Source organism: Papilio polytes, unplaced genomic scaffold (genome assembly GCF_000836215.1).
Source record: "Papilio polytes unplaced genomic scaffold, Ppol_1.0 DF824270.1, whole genome shotgun sequence".
In the NCBI taxonomy this organism is placed as follows: Eukaryota; Metazoa; Arthropoda; class Insecta; order Lepidoptera; family Papilionidae; genus Papilio; species Papilio polytes.
Genome location: NW_013524934.1, coordinates 1,388,859 through 1,404,525, shown reverse-complemented (window position 1 = coordinate 1,404,525; position 15,667 = coordinate 1,388,859). Strand labels below are relative to the sequence as shown.

At 33.7% G+C, this 15,667-nt stretch overlaps 1 protein-coding gene across 2 annotated transcripts in view; it reads left to right on the top strand.

The window, feature by feature from the left end:
- The first annotated feature begins 1,122 nt into the window (after positions 1-1,122).
- Positions 1,123-15,667, top strand: part of LOC106104860 (CD63 antigen-like) — a 21,967-nt gene continuing 7,422 nt past the window's right edge. Inside the window, exons 1-2 of one of the 2 annotated variants that reach the window (XM_013285049.1) lie at positions 1,123-1,308; positions 15,264-15,452. In XM_013285049.1, the coding sequence (XP_013140503.1) occupies positions 1,249-1,308; positions 15,264-15,452 (249 nt within the window). In that variant the 5' untranslated portion in view covers positions 1,123-1,248. The remainder of the gene's footprint in view (positions 1,309-15,263; positions 15,453-15,667) is intronic. The other variant, XM_013285058.1, reaches the window with a different exon arrangement.

The following is a 15,667-nucleotide window of genomic DNA, read 5'->3' as shown; positions in this document are numbered from 1 at the left end:
TAAGCATTTTTAGTGAATTGAGGTTATGTGTTTGTTGTTCTTTTAAATTTTATTTATATTTATTTTACTTTTGTGATCAAAGACTATTTGTACTTTTTAATAAACAATTAAATAACATTTCACTATCTCTATTTTCTTTCCCATTAAGTAGTTACTTCAAATACATTAAGTTAATATAATAAGTCGTTTTAATAACATTTACGACGGTGAGCGTATTTATTTTCACTTTAAAATCTAACAAAGTTGCATTACGAAACTTGAAGCAAAAAGAAGAAAAGCTATATAAAACAAGCTTTGCAAATGCAACTAGAAAGTTCTTCGGTTACGCCTACATGAATACAAGATCACTTTCGAATCAATCACGCCCTTTATCACCTTACGCTCGAATGGGCGTAGTCTTGTAAGAATTATAATAAAAAATTATCCAAATTTTATAATTAGCCACTTCCTAAATCTTTAGGCCAGCTGCCACTACAAATAAGTCAATATTGTAAATTGCACTACATTGATAACTAACTGTACAGTACCAACCATTAGTAATTCGAAAGACATGTCGAATGGACACAGTCATATAACTAAAAAACAATTTAATACGTTGTGAAGTGTAAATTCCTTAGATCGAAAAGATCCTGTCGAGATGAATATGTTAGACAGAGATCAGAATATTACTCGAATCAAAGGTGCGAGCAGGAGAGCAATAAGTGAATGAGGGGGTAACAATTGTACATGAGTTATATGCGGGGTGTTTCCGCTGCTAAAAAGTTGCTTTAATATTGGGAAATAATGAACCAAGAATTTTATTTGACTGTTTAATTCATTTTTAACGAATATTTGTACTGTTTGTATAAAGTTTCATCAAATAGTTAAAAAACAAAAGATGGACTATGTTGTTCCTATCAAATACGTCATTGTAATCATGAAAAAAATCGATGCCAAGAATGACACACGTATACGAATGTCCAATTCATAAAAAATTAATTTCGAAGATTTCAGCATACACTTAAGACTTATACTTGACCGAAAAACCAAAAATGTGAGTTTTTAAGTTGAACTGTGTGGTAAATTCAACATTCCGATCTGGCAACACACGCTCGGCGTCGCCATCGCGGTCTCCCTTTTATTTTCATTTAGTCACTTTCGATTCGCCGTTGAGGTGGTACCGCGCTTGGTAAACACATAAGTAAACAAGTAAAATTGTGAGTGATCTCAACTGGCGAAGTTTATTGTGTGACTCTCAGTGCATTCAAAATGGGGTGTGGAACGAGTTTCGTGAAATATGTGCTCTTCTTCTTCAATCTGGTTGTGGCGGTGAGTAAAGGGCGGGAGAACCGGTTTGGTTTCGTGCCGATAAACCGCTGGCTTTGGTTAACGAACAGCGAAAATAATTGCCCTACGTGGCTGTTGAACAGAATTAATCGTTATTTGTAGTAATTTACAAACATTAAAATGTAATTTGGTGAAAAAAAAAATCATCGAAATCAAAATTATTAACGGGCTTTATTTGAAACACATTTTCAAAATGGAGCCCATATCGTGGTCGAATGGTTCGATACATCAAATAACTAATTTAATTGTTATGTCTATTTCTTGTTTAGGAAAAAAATAGTTGTTAATTATAAACTTCATATAGGTTTAATATTATAAGATAGCGTATTAAAGGTAATGTATAAACAAGATTTGTAATACACATTTTTACGTTTAATTAATTAATCTGCATCTACACTAATATTGTAAAGAGGAAAGATCTGTATTTTTGTATGTATACAAATAACTCGAAAACTACTGGGTCGAGTTTAAAAATTCTTTCGCCGTCAGAAAGGTAATTTTTCTGTGAGTAACATAGGATATATTTTTAATTTACCGCGGCCAAAGTCGCGAGCAACAGCTAGTATTTAGGTAAAATATTATAATAACCTTGTCTAATAAAGTCGTCAATCAGTGATTCACACATGCCGTCAGATGCTATAATTTTTGTGCAAACCCAACTGGCCACTGACTCAGTATCAGCTACCAGCCAGTGAATATGACATCACTCGTTTTTATATCCCGTGAACAAATTCTACACAAACAAGTCTCTAAGAATAATCTCTCTTGTTATTGTTTTTTTTTTAATCAAATTTTCGTCTTTGTGATTTTTAAGTGTCGCCGATTGATTGTGAACTTTGTCACTTTGTTATCGGTCCAGGCAGATGTTAGCTAAAATTAATTTAAAGAAGTTAACGGCAATTTTAAAAAATGTCGGCAACTATCAAATGGTCTCCTTACATACTCCTGACCCTGAAATTTTCGTCTATGTCTGATAAAGCATTAATTGGATGATTTCTAAAAACTGCTCATGTTTGTGAGGTACTTAATATATGTGAGCTTTTTCAACTTTCTTCCTTCTCTTTATTTATCCTAAAAGTAGAACCATATTTGTCCCTTTCTCCGAAAAAAATTAATAACTTTGAGTACATAATTTACAATTATTGCATCGGCACCAACGTTGCGTGACGTTCCTACCCCCTTCCAAGCGTGACACTTCACGTGACGTCACGTCACCCCTCGTTTGTCCCGGACAACAGGTGAATTTATTGAATACCCAATGGTTCGGAAACCAGACTATATTAATGTATAATCTTAACTGTCAAGATGACGGAACTAAATTGTTAGGGCGTGCGCTGAAACTAAACTATCGCACAATTGTTTAGCCTCGCTTTGATTCCTGTAAGCTTAAATGGAGGTGCGCATACTACTAAATTTTTAGATGTGCAATATAATAGTTGAATTGGCTGCGAAATAATCGACAATAGCAACAGTTGTGCGATATTATAGTCAAAGGTGTGCGCCCGCTCTTAAGTGACGTGGAATTAACATTTACGAACTTGTAAACTCATTTCGGGTATTTCCCTATGCGTATTTCCCCATATTATCCTTTTTTAGGATGTGGAACATAATTTTGTATTTGATATCCGAACTTAAACAAAAAAACTACTGACTGAGTTGTAAGTAACGGCAAATGAGATTTGAATTCAGTGTGTTCACTGTAAATAAATTTAGAATTTTAATTATCGTGTCCACTGTAAGTTTTTTTGCCGTCGTATACCCTATGAAACCCCGAGGAAGAAGATAAAATGAATAAATCGGTCACGTGGTTTACACTCTATGTCGTTTTAGTGGGACAAATGTAATTAAAAACAAACTTACATACGCACGAAGAACATTACCCTCTTTGTCAGTCGGGTACAAATGCATAGTAACATATTTGCTACGTTATAATGTACTAGCTTTCGTCCGCGTGGAATTAAAAAAAAAGTAAGTATCCTAGGTGTTCCTCCAGACTCCAGACTGTCCTCTACAAATATGCCAAATATCATCGAGATCGTTCAGTCGTTTAGGCTACAAACTCCAAACAAACGCCCATCTTATCTTTGGCTTTTATAATATTAGTTAGATTAATACGTTAATTCCATTCCTGATACTAAACGTGATTAAGATACTTCTTTCAGATAAAAGTTCACATTTGTCATTATATAGTCCTTAAAATATAATAATGTATACTTTTAGTTTTCCTTGATGTCCGAAATTGTGTCAAGGAAAACACGCTCAATATCCAAGGAAATCAGATGGTATACGTGACTACTTACCAAGGCTAGGATCCTTGTACGTTTATCCTTGTGACCTTCCTTGACGATCGATCACGTTAGAGGTCGTATGCGCTGTAAAAATGTAAATAACATTTCATTACTCAACTTTAATAAAGAATTCAAATTAATAATTACAATTGTTTATTTTGTTGTAGATTTTTTTAAAATACGAAATCGATTTATTAATGAAATAGTATGGAACTTGGCAGTCTATTGTTTGGGTTTCAACTAATTTAGGTATACAAAGACTAATTGGAACACTGATTTATGTTAAATTCATGTAGATTTCTGAATCAAAATCGCATTAACGTTTACTTGTAGCTAAAACTTATTACACTTGGTTTGCTAACTAGAACATATATGTTCTTATACAATTCTCCAAGGTAACCCAGAAAAGTTCGATGTACTGGCAACCCGTATTTATATACAACTTCGTGTAGTACGTACGGAACGGTGACATCATCCTTGCGATCTCGACGCCCCTCTGGCGCCCGAGATGCTTTTAAATATATCTTGTTGGGTACCTCCGTCGTAATCGATTTAAGCGTTTCTACGATGCTTTTCTTATACGTTGCATCTCGTATTTCTGGTTTCGTTTTGGCAATGTTATTGACATCTGAACTCGAGGTTTAAATTTCGAATATAAAAGAACAATGGTGTTGAAGAAACAAAAGACATATAACGTCCGTTAAAATTGGTATCCCGGTAAATTTTTTGTTACAGATTTCTTATGTATAGATTCATTCGATAGTATTTATAAATCTATTAATGTAGACTTCTATAACTTTAGTGGAGGCCTTACCTCTTTCTATTTACATATCTGTATGTCTATAGGTGGCAATCGCTTCGTTATTTTGGCGAATTACGTTGACTGCGTGCTCGTTTGTCTGTGACGTAGTCTATGGACGTTCTTAACTCGCATATTTTTCTCTTATCACATTTATATCTTTGTAATTCAATTACAGTTTGTATTATTCAGAATGATTGTTTCTTTGCGGCATTAATTTTACGACAAGGCTCTGCTTTATTTGATTTTCCTGACAAACAAGATTGTTTAATTTATTTTATCATTATAGCTATCGCAACTGTTCTATAGTGTAAATAAATGTGTATACCTTTGTTAACGTCGCCTGATAAAGATGTATGGAAGAAACATATCTGCCGACCCTCCTAGGGTACAGGACTGATGATGATCTTTATCAATGCCCTTAAACCAAGTTTACCTAGATCTATGTTATTTCAAACAGAATTAAGTTAAAATAAATAAATTATTTGCAAGGAGTTATTTATTACATTTTATACCAACACTTAAGATCGAGTGGTTAAAACTAAGAAGTTAATTATTATTATTGTCTATACTAATGTTATAAAGAGGAAAAATTGTATTTTTGTATGCATTGAAATAACTCAAAAACTATTGGGCCGGTTTTTCCATTTTTTTATTTCACTCGTACATAGTCACTAGAAACAGTTAGTGTGTTATAACGGAAATGTCCATAATAAAAGCACATATCTAATATGTAATAACAAATAATGGTTGGATGAAGTCACAAGGGTGGACGCCGCCGACGAGGCGCCTCTATCATATAAAGGGGTTGTAAGTATGCAATTATTCATCTCTAGAGACTGAAAAAAATAATAATCATACACTAAAATGAGTGCTAACTACATCACTTTGTCAAAAAAAATCTATTAGTACTAATTGTTCCAGATAAGATCAAATGGTGCGCATAGTAAATTTAAATCAACAAATATCTAGTACTGAGTTCTACTAGTTTTAAAAATACTACGTTCGAACTAAAGTAGTTGTAAACGTGTTTCAAATGCGTATCACTATCCTCGATATTGAACACAATGTGAAATAAAACCTAACTAGATAGCATAAGGCTTAAATTACAACTAACGGTACATTCAAAGCTTCAAGCTGTCTGTAGAATAGATAGGATGTCATTAGGCGGTGACGACGAAGATGCCACGTGATGTGACTCGCATTGGCACTTCCTACGCTCTTTTACACTGGAACTAAAGTTATTGGAATTAAAAAACTTTTATACTACTTGTAAGACAAGTTGATTATTCAATGGTTAAGTTTGTAATTGATATAGCGCTTATATTCTAACTGTAAATATTGTATTTTAAATTATAACTAGCTATAAGATTATTATTGTTATTGATTGTACAACAAAGTAAACAAAGTGCTTGTATCACTACGCCAGGGGGAGAACGACAGGGCGGCAAAAGGCCGCCCACAAAAAAAAATCGACATCGTGCATTACGTTACATTAAATGGGTTCAAAATGTTGGTAAGATAATTTAGTCACATCAAGTATATGTCCCCTCTCGGGGGCTCTTGTGACTACTCCATGGAGCGTCCACCGAAGCGATCTAAGTCCTCGGCGGCCTTCCAATCCGGTAATAAAAACGACGGAACGGCCCGAGCCGAGGCTCCTGAGGGAACCCTCGAACTAAGTTACGCATAAACGTTTAACCTAAGCGCCATCTGCGCTCGGCCACCTCAAGCCCGGTGAATCTGTAAATGCCTCGTTAAGGCAAACTGGCACAGTCACAAAAAAAATCAAGTATTTATGAAAATGTTCTTAACCGTCTCGTTTCATTATTAATTATTAAAATCAATGAGTCGACCCGTCTGAATAGAGTAATTGAAATCCGAGATGGCTGACTCCGGAGGGCTCTCGGGGATTAAAACATGATTCCATTAGCTTCTTTGTCTATTGCCTCTCCGACCGTGTCTACCTCTTGGGTCGTTGATCTTAAAAAGTCATAAGATCGTTACTTTATAGAGATGAAGAAAATATACTCTGCATAAAAGTAAACAATCTCAAGATGTTCTTCAAACATTTGAATAAAGACTTATATGACAAAAATTAGTTTGCTGTCAACTTTAAAATATGGCTAAAATCGCCACTACTAAACATTGACTAAACGCTTGTTTTAAAATCAACTGCTATCGCGCGATATTGATGTCAAGTAAGTGATCGATTTTCGTCTCCGACACCCCTTTTTGCAGGGCTTTCACAATATTACGTTCGCTTACCCTCCCATGCTATTTATAACACCAGCATTTTTATATCTGTTTTAACATAATTATCTATTCCCGACTTTGTTATCCTGTTTGCATAGAAAAAGCTAACCTTTGATATCTACATTTTTAGCGACAACAATTCATTCAGTTTCATCATTATATCAGTTCTCCATTAAGAATCATTTAGCTTATTACTATCGAAGACAAAAATATAATTAATTCGGCTGGAGAATGGCGATTGAAATGCGTTGAACGACATTAGTCTATTTTAAGAGAATGTAGGTCGCAGCCAGGAAGGTCGGTGACCCGCCGTAAAGGTAGTTAGCGCCCCATCCACCAGGTGGCGGACCTGTGATTATACAGAGCAGTCGTGCGATCGAGCTTTGACGGGTAAAAACGCCCTACACTTCTAGCTATCTAGGCATACCTAAGTTTGTGCATAGCCAAGCGTTTAAAGATGTACCTTTAGTTTTTTTTCTAGTCTCTCGAAGGGTTTTTATTTAAGTAAAGAAATGTTAAATGTTAAATTCTTAATTATTTTGTGAAATCTTTAGCGACGTCGCCTTAAGATGTATGCAATTGTAATATAGATAACTAAATTAGCATTTAATAGCAATAATATTTATTTGTTTAAACTGTACATTACAGTTTGTACTAAATTTATTTCCCATTTTATATAATGGTCGTGTACATTTAGGTCAATGGATCGATATGTAATTACGACACGTGATTTTTTGTGTTAGCTTATATAATGAAGCCTGAATTGCCTGCAGCTTTTATTTATTTTTAATCTACAAACATGTTTAAAGCAATAACAGATATTTAGATTATATAAATTGTACCTCCATAGCAAAATAAATTAGCAGAGCAATAAAATGTTATCTTTTATATTTAAAATGGGTAAAGTTAATGCAGCAAATAAATTTCCAATCAATCACGTTGTCAGCAAAGATCGTGTAAAGTGATACTTTGATATTCGAAATTTAATATCCACAATAAAAAATAAAACACTTCAATAATAACTAAAAAACACATCTTAGTAGCTTTTAGGATATAAGAAACTATCGTTAAGTGTTGCAATATAACAAGTAGCCAATATATTAAGGCTTTGTTGTCGTTATAAGGTGATGGAAAATAACTCATAATAGATGTATTCAATGCAAATGAATGACTAGTGTGAGTGATGTCACCGTACGTAGCAAGACATTTCACAGCCGGCTGCGCACCACGCCTCGGTGGCCAGCTGAGAGCGTAACGCGTTGCGTAATAAATGCTTGTTTGCATCTGTATATGACTTCACACTCGTTTGAAACGCACCAGTATTGTGCTCAGTTTTAAGACGAAATGCAACGAATGTTTGCTGCTTAACGTGGACCTTTGAAACTGTACCTTTTAAAATTCATCTCCATGTCCTTAATGTCGCTCATGTGGGGTTAGCGCATCAAGTTTCCATCCTCCAGATCAGTCTATCATACTAATATACGAGTAACAAATAAAAACGTTCGGATACATGTTTGTTAAAGTTTGTAGCATAAACTGCTGAACGGATCTCGATGAAATTTGTCATAGATGTACAGGATAGTCTGTAAGAACACAGGCTACCTCCTTTGTTTTTTTTTAATTTCACACGTACAGAGTCATCTAGTTAGTCTTCAATAATTTCAGCCACTCACTTCTAAATCTTATTATGTTTCACGTAATCCACCCAACTTTTATCAATTGAAATATTCTGTAGGAGAAAAAAAAACTTCATTTTTTGCACGTTATGGAGAATCCACCTACCTGTTTTTCCCCTCCGGATATACGCTACATGTGTTTTTTTCAAAGAATTAGGGTAAAACTATCTCCGAAGACTATAAGGTTGATGAAACGACAGAATTCTTTATTAAAGGTACAAGCGGAAATTAGACACCAAAACGAATCTAATTAAATTGCTTCCCACTATTGTCCTTGAAACTATCACGTTTTTAGAATATTTCCTTTTAGTTTTAGGATCTGTTAATAAAAAAACACGCTTAAAATGATCTTAACGCAACTCTACTCCCGGCTACTCTTGTCACTAAAAGCTAGCCTTTAGACCCTAAGGTCCATTGTTTTTGTGTACAATTTAATTGCACATGCGATGTGGAGTCACAATTGTTCACGGAGGTTTTAGAAAAAGCATGTTTTTTGTTGTTAATTGCTATGCCGACATTACACAATGATGTGTTTCAGATGTTTACAACAATCTTGAATATTTTTTGTTATAATTCAAGTTTTATTTCCTTTAAAGTAATAAAAACGAGTAATTTTACGAATTAAAAAGGAGTACACCAGTTTCATTTATACCTTGAAGTATTTAGGGCACACTTGTAATCTATCTGTACTTCAAGCGCCATATGGCACCACGCAAGTTGTAAAAATTCACAAATTTACAACACGATAAAACTGAGTGTTGAGGTCAAACGCTGTATATCAATTAACCTTCGTTGTGAGTAATTGGACAATTTAGTAGCTAATGCTAGTTTTCCACGAGGGTGAAACAGTAGGAAACAATCGCAGTACTGACTACCGTTCTGTCTCACAGTACCCTCGTGAGTAACTTTGCGTAGTCAAATCCCATCTAAAATAATTACAAAAGTACATACAAGTCATACCGACTCCATTTTGTCGTCGTGTCTGCGTGAGCGTGTTATATTTTGCAGCGAGAATTGCGTAAATATTCCTAGACTGGTGTAAGTACATGTGTGCTTTTAAACTATTCACGAGCGAGTATTTTTAACCTAGTGCGTTAACCGCTTCACCAATGCACGAATTATCTGTAGAGTCGACACACCAATAAAAATGTTTTTAAACGTTGGCAATTCAATATAGGATTTCATAGTGAATTGACATAATAGTTTATTTGATAATTTTAACTGCCGTGTATTACAGCCCTTAACTTATGTTATGAATTTATTTGCAGTTGTAGGGCCAACGTGATGTTTGTATACTTAAAAATTCTATTCGTGGCTGTTACGTGCTCGCTGGTATAATTTTAACGTGTTCTGTTTAGAAAAGGTAATTTAAATATATGCATGACTGCAATAAAATAAGGAAGTTTCATTTGCAAATGTTAATACAAAAATAATTAACTTTTTCACGTAATCTGCACTGTTTTATGTTGGTATTAAGACTTAAATTGTGCTACTTACAAAATGGTTTTAATAACGGTCATTGTTAGATCATAAAAGCTTTCAGTAAACAATAAGCGAACGTCATAAAGTAACAAGTAGGGCATCAAGTAACCTGCTATTAGTAGCATATGTAAACTGGGACATTTACCACGGAAGTTGTGTACACATGATAGCATACCTTGGTAATTAATGTAGAGAAAATATAACGTGATGGAAGAAAAATGTATTCGAAAGACCCCAAAGTGGAACCCGTCCGGTGGTGTTCGTATAAAGTTAAGTAGTAAATAAAGTTTAGACGTCTACGAGAAGGAATATTTGGAAATCTCTACTCTAGATAAATTGTAAAAGTTACTTGATTCATTAGGTACTAGCTAATGCTTGCGACTTCATCCGCGTGTAATTAAAAAATATAGCCCATTTACTCACATAAATTACCTTTCTAACGGTGAAAGAATTTTTTAAATCGGCCCAGTAGTTTTTGAGTTATTTCAACACATAAGAAAATACAAATTATTCCTCTTTATAATATTAGTATAGATAGATAGATTTATAGCCGTTTTCAGTTAAGGTTATCGTGGGTTACGTCGGTAACAAACTAAACTCTCGTTGTAATGTACTACTTCACGTATACTGTATATTTATAGTGCTATCCTGATGTTATATGTTCTTATCTTTTTAATTTTGTGGTACATTTCATTTTAAAATTCAATTCTGGCGATAGACAAATATCCGCTTTGGTAGTTGATCAACGAACCATACAACCGGCTATCCACTATTTTAACATTTTCAATATACTCATAAAGTACAATATTTGTATGAAAACTTTTTATGAAAAATAATATTCTTTTATGAAAACCTTTCGCAACTTGAAAGAGAAATCGGAGAAAATCTTAAAACGGATAAATTGGACGCTAACAATGGTTTATTTGACGCAAATTAGCGGTTAGTAAAATGAGATATTTTTTCATATTTAATCGTATTGAATGAAAATGACATCGATTTAACTTATTGTTTTTGTTGTTCCCAAGTATTAGCCATGGCATCGTTTTTCATCATCTACTTAATAGTGTTTACTCCAGTAGATCTCGGTAGCAGGATGTAGGTTATCACAAGTACGTTTGTGTACTTTCGACCTTGATAGTATTAGTCTACACGTAAAAATATACGATCCATTTTTAGAAAGTGGGTCGACTATGTTACGATGTGTTAAGAATTATGAGCAATTCAAATATACTTGTATGAAACTGTAGCTTTTGCCCGCGAATTGGAATTAAAAAAAAGTAAGTAGAGCCAATGTGTTCTTCCAGACTCTACATCTATGCCATCGAGATCCGTTTAAAAGTTTATTCTACAAACTAACAAACTCCATCTAAACTTTTGCATTTATAATATAAGTAAGATTACTTTATATTTAGCGTAGTCAATAAAAGTTTGAGTAATATAAAATATTGCTCATCTGAGTAACTATATATCAATTTGTCTCATGAATGTAACGGAGATTGTCATCGAATCGACCGGAATATTGTTATATTAACCCTTATATCCTTCCAGTGGTTATCTTCTCCGTGGGCGTTCGTCCGTTGATCATTTTATATAAATAATTAAATATAAAATGTGTTGCACTTACACTTTTTTGTTGTGTGGAAGAACAGCACAAACTGTGCCGACCCTCCATAAGGGATAAGGGCAAGTTGATGATGTGTTGCACTTACAATAAATAATCCTTCACTTTATGTCAGTTGGACAGGCAAGGGTTATGTACATATGCTATGCATAACTGAAACATCAAAATCTTTGACAAAAGATAGGTTCCATTGTAATCTTCAAATACTCTAGACTTGAATAGTCTGTCTAGTCTACAATTTATTCTACAAAGATTATTAAAAAGGATGTTATAAGTAAAAAATAGTAATTCAATTGTTAACTGAACTGAGGCAATAATAATTTCAAAAGCGTGCATATAAGATATTTGTAAAGCGCATGTTTGGTTAGTGTGAAAGTGAGACTCGTATTTGATTACAAAAATACACATCGACGCGACCGATGACCTCGATATGGTACCATCTGGTTTGTTATACAATTCCGCTTGCCATACAATACGTTCACGATTCATAAACGAATAATAAAATTATATTTGAAACTGTTGCGATGCTACAAGAAGAAAGTATCCAACTATTGCTATAATGCAAATCTAAGATCTAAGCAATGCTATATATCCTTATTTTAAATTGATGACAGTGTAATGGCAATTTATTAACAGGTGTTTCGGCAATGAAACATGGGTTGAGATACAGAATTTAATATAACGTAATCGTGCTTTATTCCGATTCTCCCGTAGTGACTATTCTCATGACAATAATTCGGAAATAGCTCACAATAAACATTCTAGGTTTACGGCTGATCGTCAAACAGGCCAGTAGCTGCTTCTAGGTTACCTATTAGTTGTCCTATGTATGTTATATAAATACATATAATCATATAACATAACTTACCGATACCTGTGTGGTTTTATGGCCTATTTTTATTGTCAATTCGTGGTTTTTTTTATCTAATTTATTTATGTTAAAATAATTAATAAACTAAAAATAATTATCGCTCCCGATCTATGTTACATACTATTATGAAATACATACTATTATCGTGGAGTTATTTTATACCTAAATGGTTGAGGAAATCATTTTATTCGGTAATTAATGTATAAATTAAAACAATAGGAATTATTAAAATAATTACCACGGACGGTACCTCATTATACCATAGTACAAGTCCTAAACATCCGGTCTGATATAAAACTTATTAGGACAATATTCCAACATAACCCGAACATGATTGAGTATGTCGTAAAAATTGACCATTTTCATTTTCAGTGATGCATCGAAACAACTTATTTAAATTCGTTGCAACTGAAATCCGACATCCGGCAATAAACTGAATATTTTTCACTAAAACAACTACATTCCAAGATTAAAAGGGTGTATAAGTACAGAATTTGGAGTACTGTCGCAGAAATTCGCAGTGTTCCACTTACAGAAAATTGCATTGTTACTCGCAACGATACAAACTCCGCCTCTTCTTACTAAAAAATAAAAAACGGAATAATGAAGAGCAATAAGCAGCGTACCACATTTAAAAGCGTCTTATTGTTTGTTGTTTCGCGTCATGGTTTCTTCGTATCTCATAAACTGTAGCACGGCGAAAGGTGAAGAAAGAGATGTTTGGATTGAAAAGTGACATGATCAAGAAGGGAGTGATGACTGAGTTACCGGATGATAGTTATTTGGAGGAAAAAATCCCGCAGTACCAACACTACGGGAGGTAGGATAACGTAGGGAGATGATGAAACTGAAACACCGCTAGATTCCCCTACTGTACTTTTGTTTAGGCTTTGGATGACAAATGTTAATTTTATTTGTTAGTATAAATTGATTTTATAACTGTAGCATGATTTAATCGTCACGCATTTTTGGAATGTGTACTTCACTCGGATGTTACGTGTAACGGTACCAGCATAACTAAACCACATTCGGTGCGTGGGAACGGCGTATTAGACGACAGTTAGGAAGATTGATTTTATGTTGTATTTCAGACCAATTTTCTCTAATTACATGTTAATGAATAAGACATGATTATGATAGCTATCAGTTTTAGTTTTAGTTTATGGTCTTAGAATGAACTGAACTTGAATGTTGACATTAAAGTTAAGATATGAATGAATAGTGTTCTATTATAGTTATAGTTGTTTTTTTTTTTAAATAATTTCTAGCTTAATTGTCATTCGTAATTTAGTTTCGTATTCATGTAATGTTCCGTGTCAGTGTTTAGATACGGAAAAGCGATGACTAAGAAACGATATTGATAGAACAAATTAAACCTTAGCTTTTTGTGCAGTTTCATAACAGATGTAATTTAGGAAGGCGATGATTTCTAATCGTTCTGTTGTAATTTGCCCTTCAGTGACGTTTTTTTTATATCACTAGCTGTTGCTTGGGACCACGCCCGCGTGAATTAAAAAACGTGTGCTTATGTTGCCTTACTGATAACGTAGCTATTTAATAACCTGTCCAGTAGTTTTAGAGTTATTTCAATACATACAAAAATACAAATCCTTCCTCTTTATAATATAAGTACAGATTACGAAGTGAACATGACTCATAGCGTTTTAAAATACGCATGTTTTCGGTACTGATGAATGCAATGAATCATTTGTTATTATCTTAATTAGTAATGAAATTAAACGATCAAGTCATTACACGGTTTACATCTTAGTCATTTACTACGAAATGCTTAACCTTTGACGTACATCTATCAAGTATAGGTGTATATTTTAATTTTAGTATTAATTAGTTGTTTCTCGCAACTTCGTCGACGTGTAATCACAAAAATAGTCAAAAAAGTATGTTATTAAGCGATAACGTAACTTCTTAATGGTGCAAGAATTTTTGAAATCGGTCTAGTAGTTTTTGGGTTATTTCAATACATACAAAAATCCAAATCTTTCCTCTTTGTAATATCAGTATATATATTGATGTACTGGAAGATATTTGAGAAATTGTAAAAAGGTTTCTAGCAATTGTTCATAATTACCGTTGCCATAACCTCTTTGTATTGCATGTCCTAGATACAAAGAGAAGAACTCAATTTATCCTATGGAGATGAAAACTATTGTTATAACAACGGCACATCTAAATAAAAGCTTTTGTCAGAATAACTGAAGTAGGACAGAGATTTTTATAATAAAAAATTGACCCGTTTTTAGTTCCATTCGGAAATAGGACTTTGTTACATCTTTAGTCCCAATTATACTTTCGCACGCGACTACGTCCGAGTGGGTTTAAAAAAAAAACAAAAGCGAGTAACCTATGTGTTCTTCCAAACTATCTTTTACATCTATACAAAATTTCATCGAAATCGGCCTAGCCATTTAGACTACAAACACTAACTAACATCCATGTGGATAGATGGATGTTTTATTTAGTTTCTCGTTGATTTAAAGTTTCTAGTTGATATTTATCATAGATGTAGGATATAGTCTAGAGAAATATATAGTCTAATAATTAAGTTTTTTTAATCCAGTATTATTGAACACGTTTGTTCTCGAAATCTTTTGTTTTCATATCTATAGATGAGTGTGGGTATTATTTTCGCAAATAAAATTTGTTGTTTCAAATTAATGCGGGCTAAACTAAATGATGCTAATTATAAAAATAAAAAAAAACGCTTTTTACCGTTTCATGTAATGTAACAAAAAACTGTGATATTAAAGTCTATATTAAAAAGAGCACAAACCAATATTTGTACATTTATTTATTTTCGGATGAAATAAAAGCGATAACCGACGTTTGACCTAATTGTCACTTGATGTATTATTTTTTTAGTTATTTCACATATTTACTATATTTATGTTTTTCTCTGTATTAAAATTAATTATTTATTTGACAGCTGTTCGGGCTGGCCATCATCGGCATCGGTGTCGCGGTGTTGATGAACTGGACGGTGATGAAAGATGAGCTGCAGAGCCATCTGACTGTCGCTCCTTGGCTCTTCATTGTTATCGGCGCGGTGATGTTCATCATCGCATTCTTCGGCTGTTGTGGTGCAATTCGGGAGAGCCACTGCATGGTGGTCACAGTAAGTACACTATAGATGCTTTTGTTGATCTGATTACCATGGCAATATGAATCTTATTCCTTTTTATTAGGGCTATTTTTAATCTGACAGTTTTTGTGTAGTACTAGGAGGTTAAAATATATCTCTTAGCGAGCGTTCGCACGGACGCGAAAACGCTAGGCGGTGACTATGTGTCAAAATAGAACGTATGGGATTGTATGAAGCTGTTCATACGG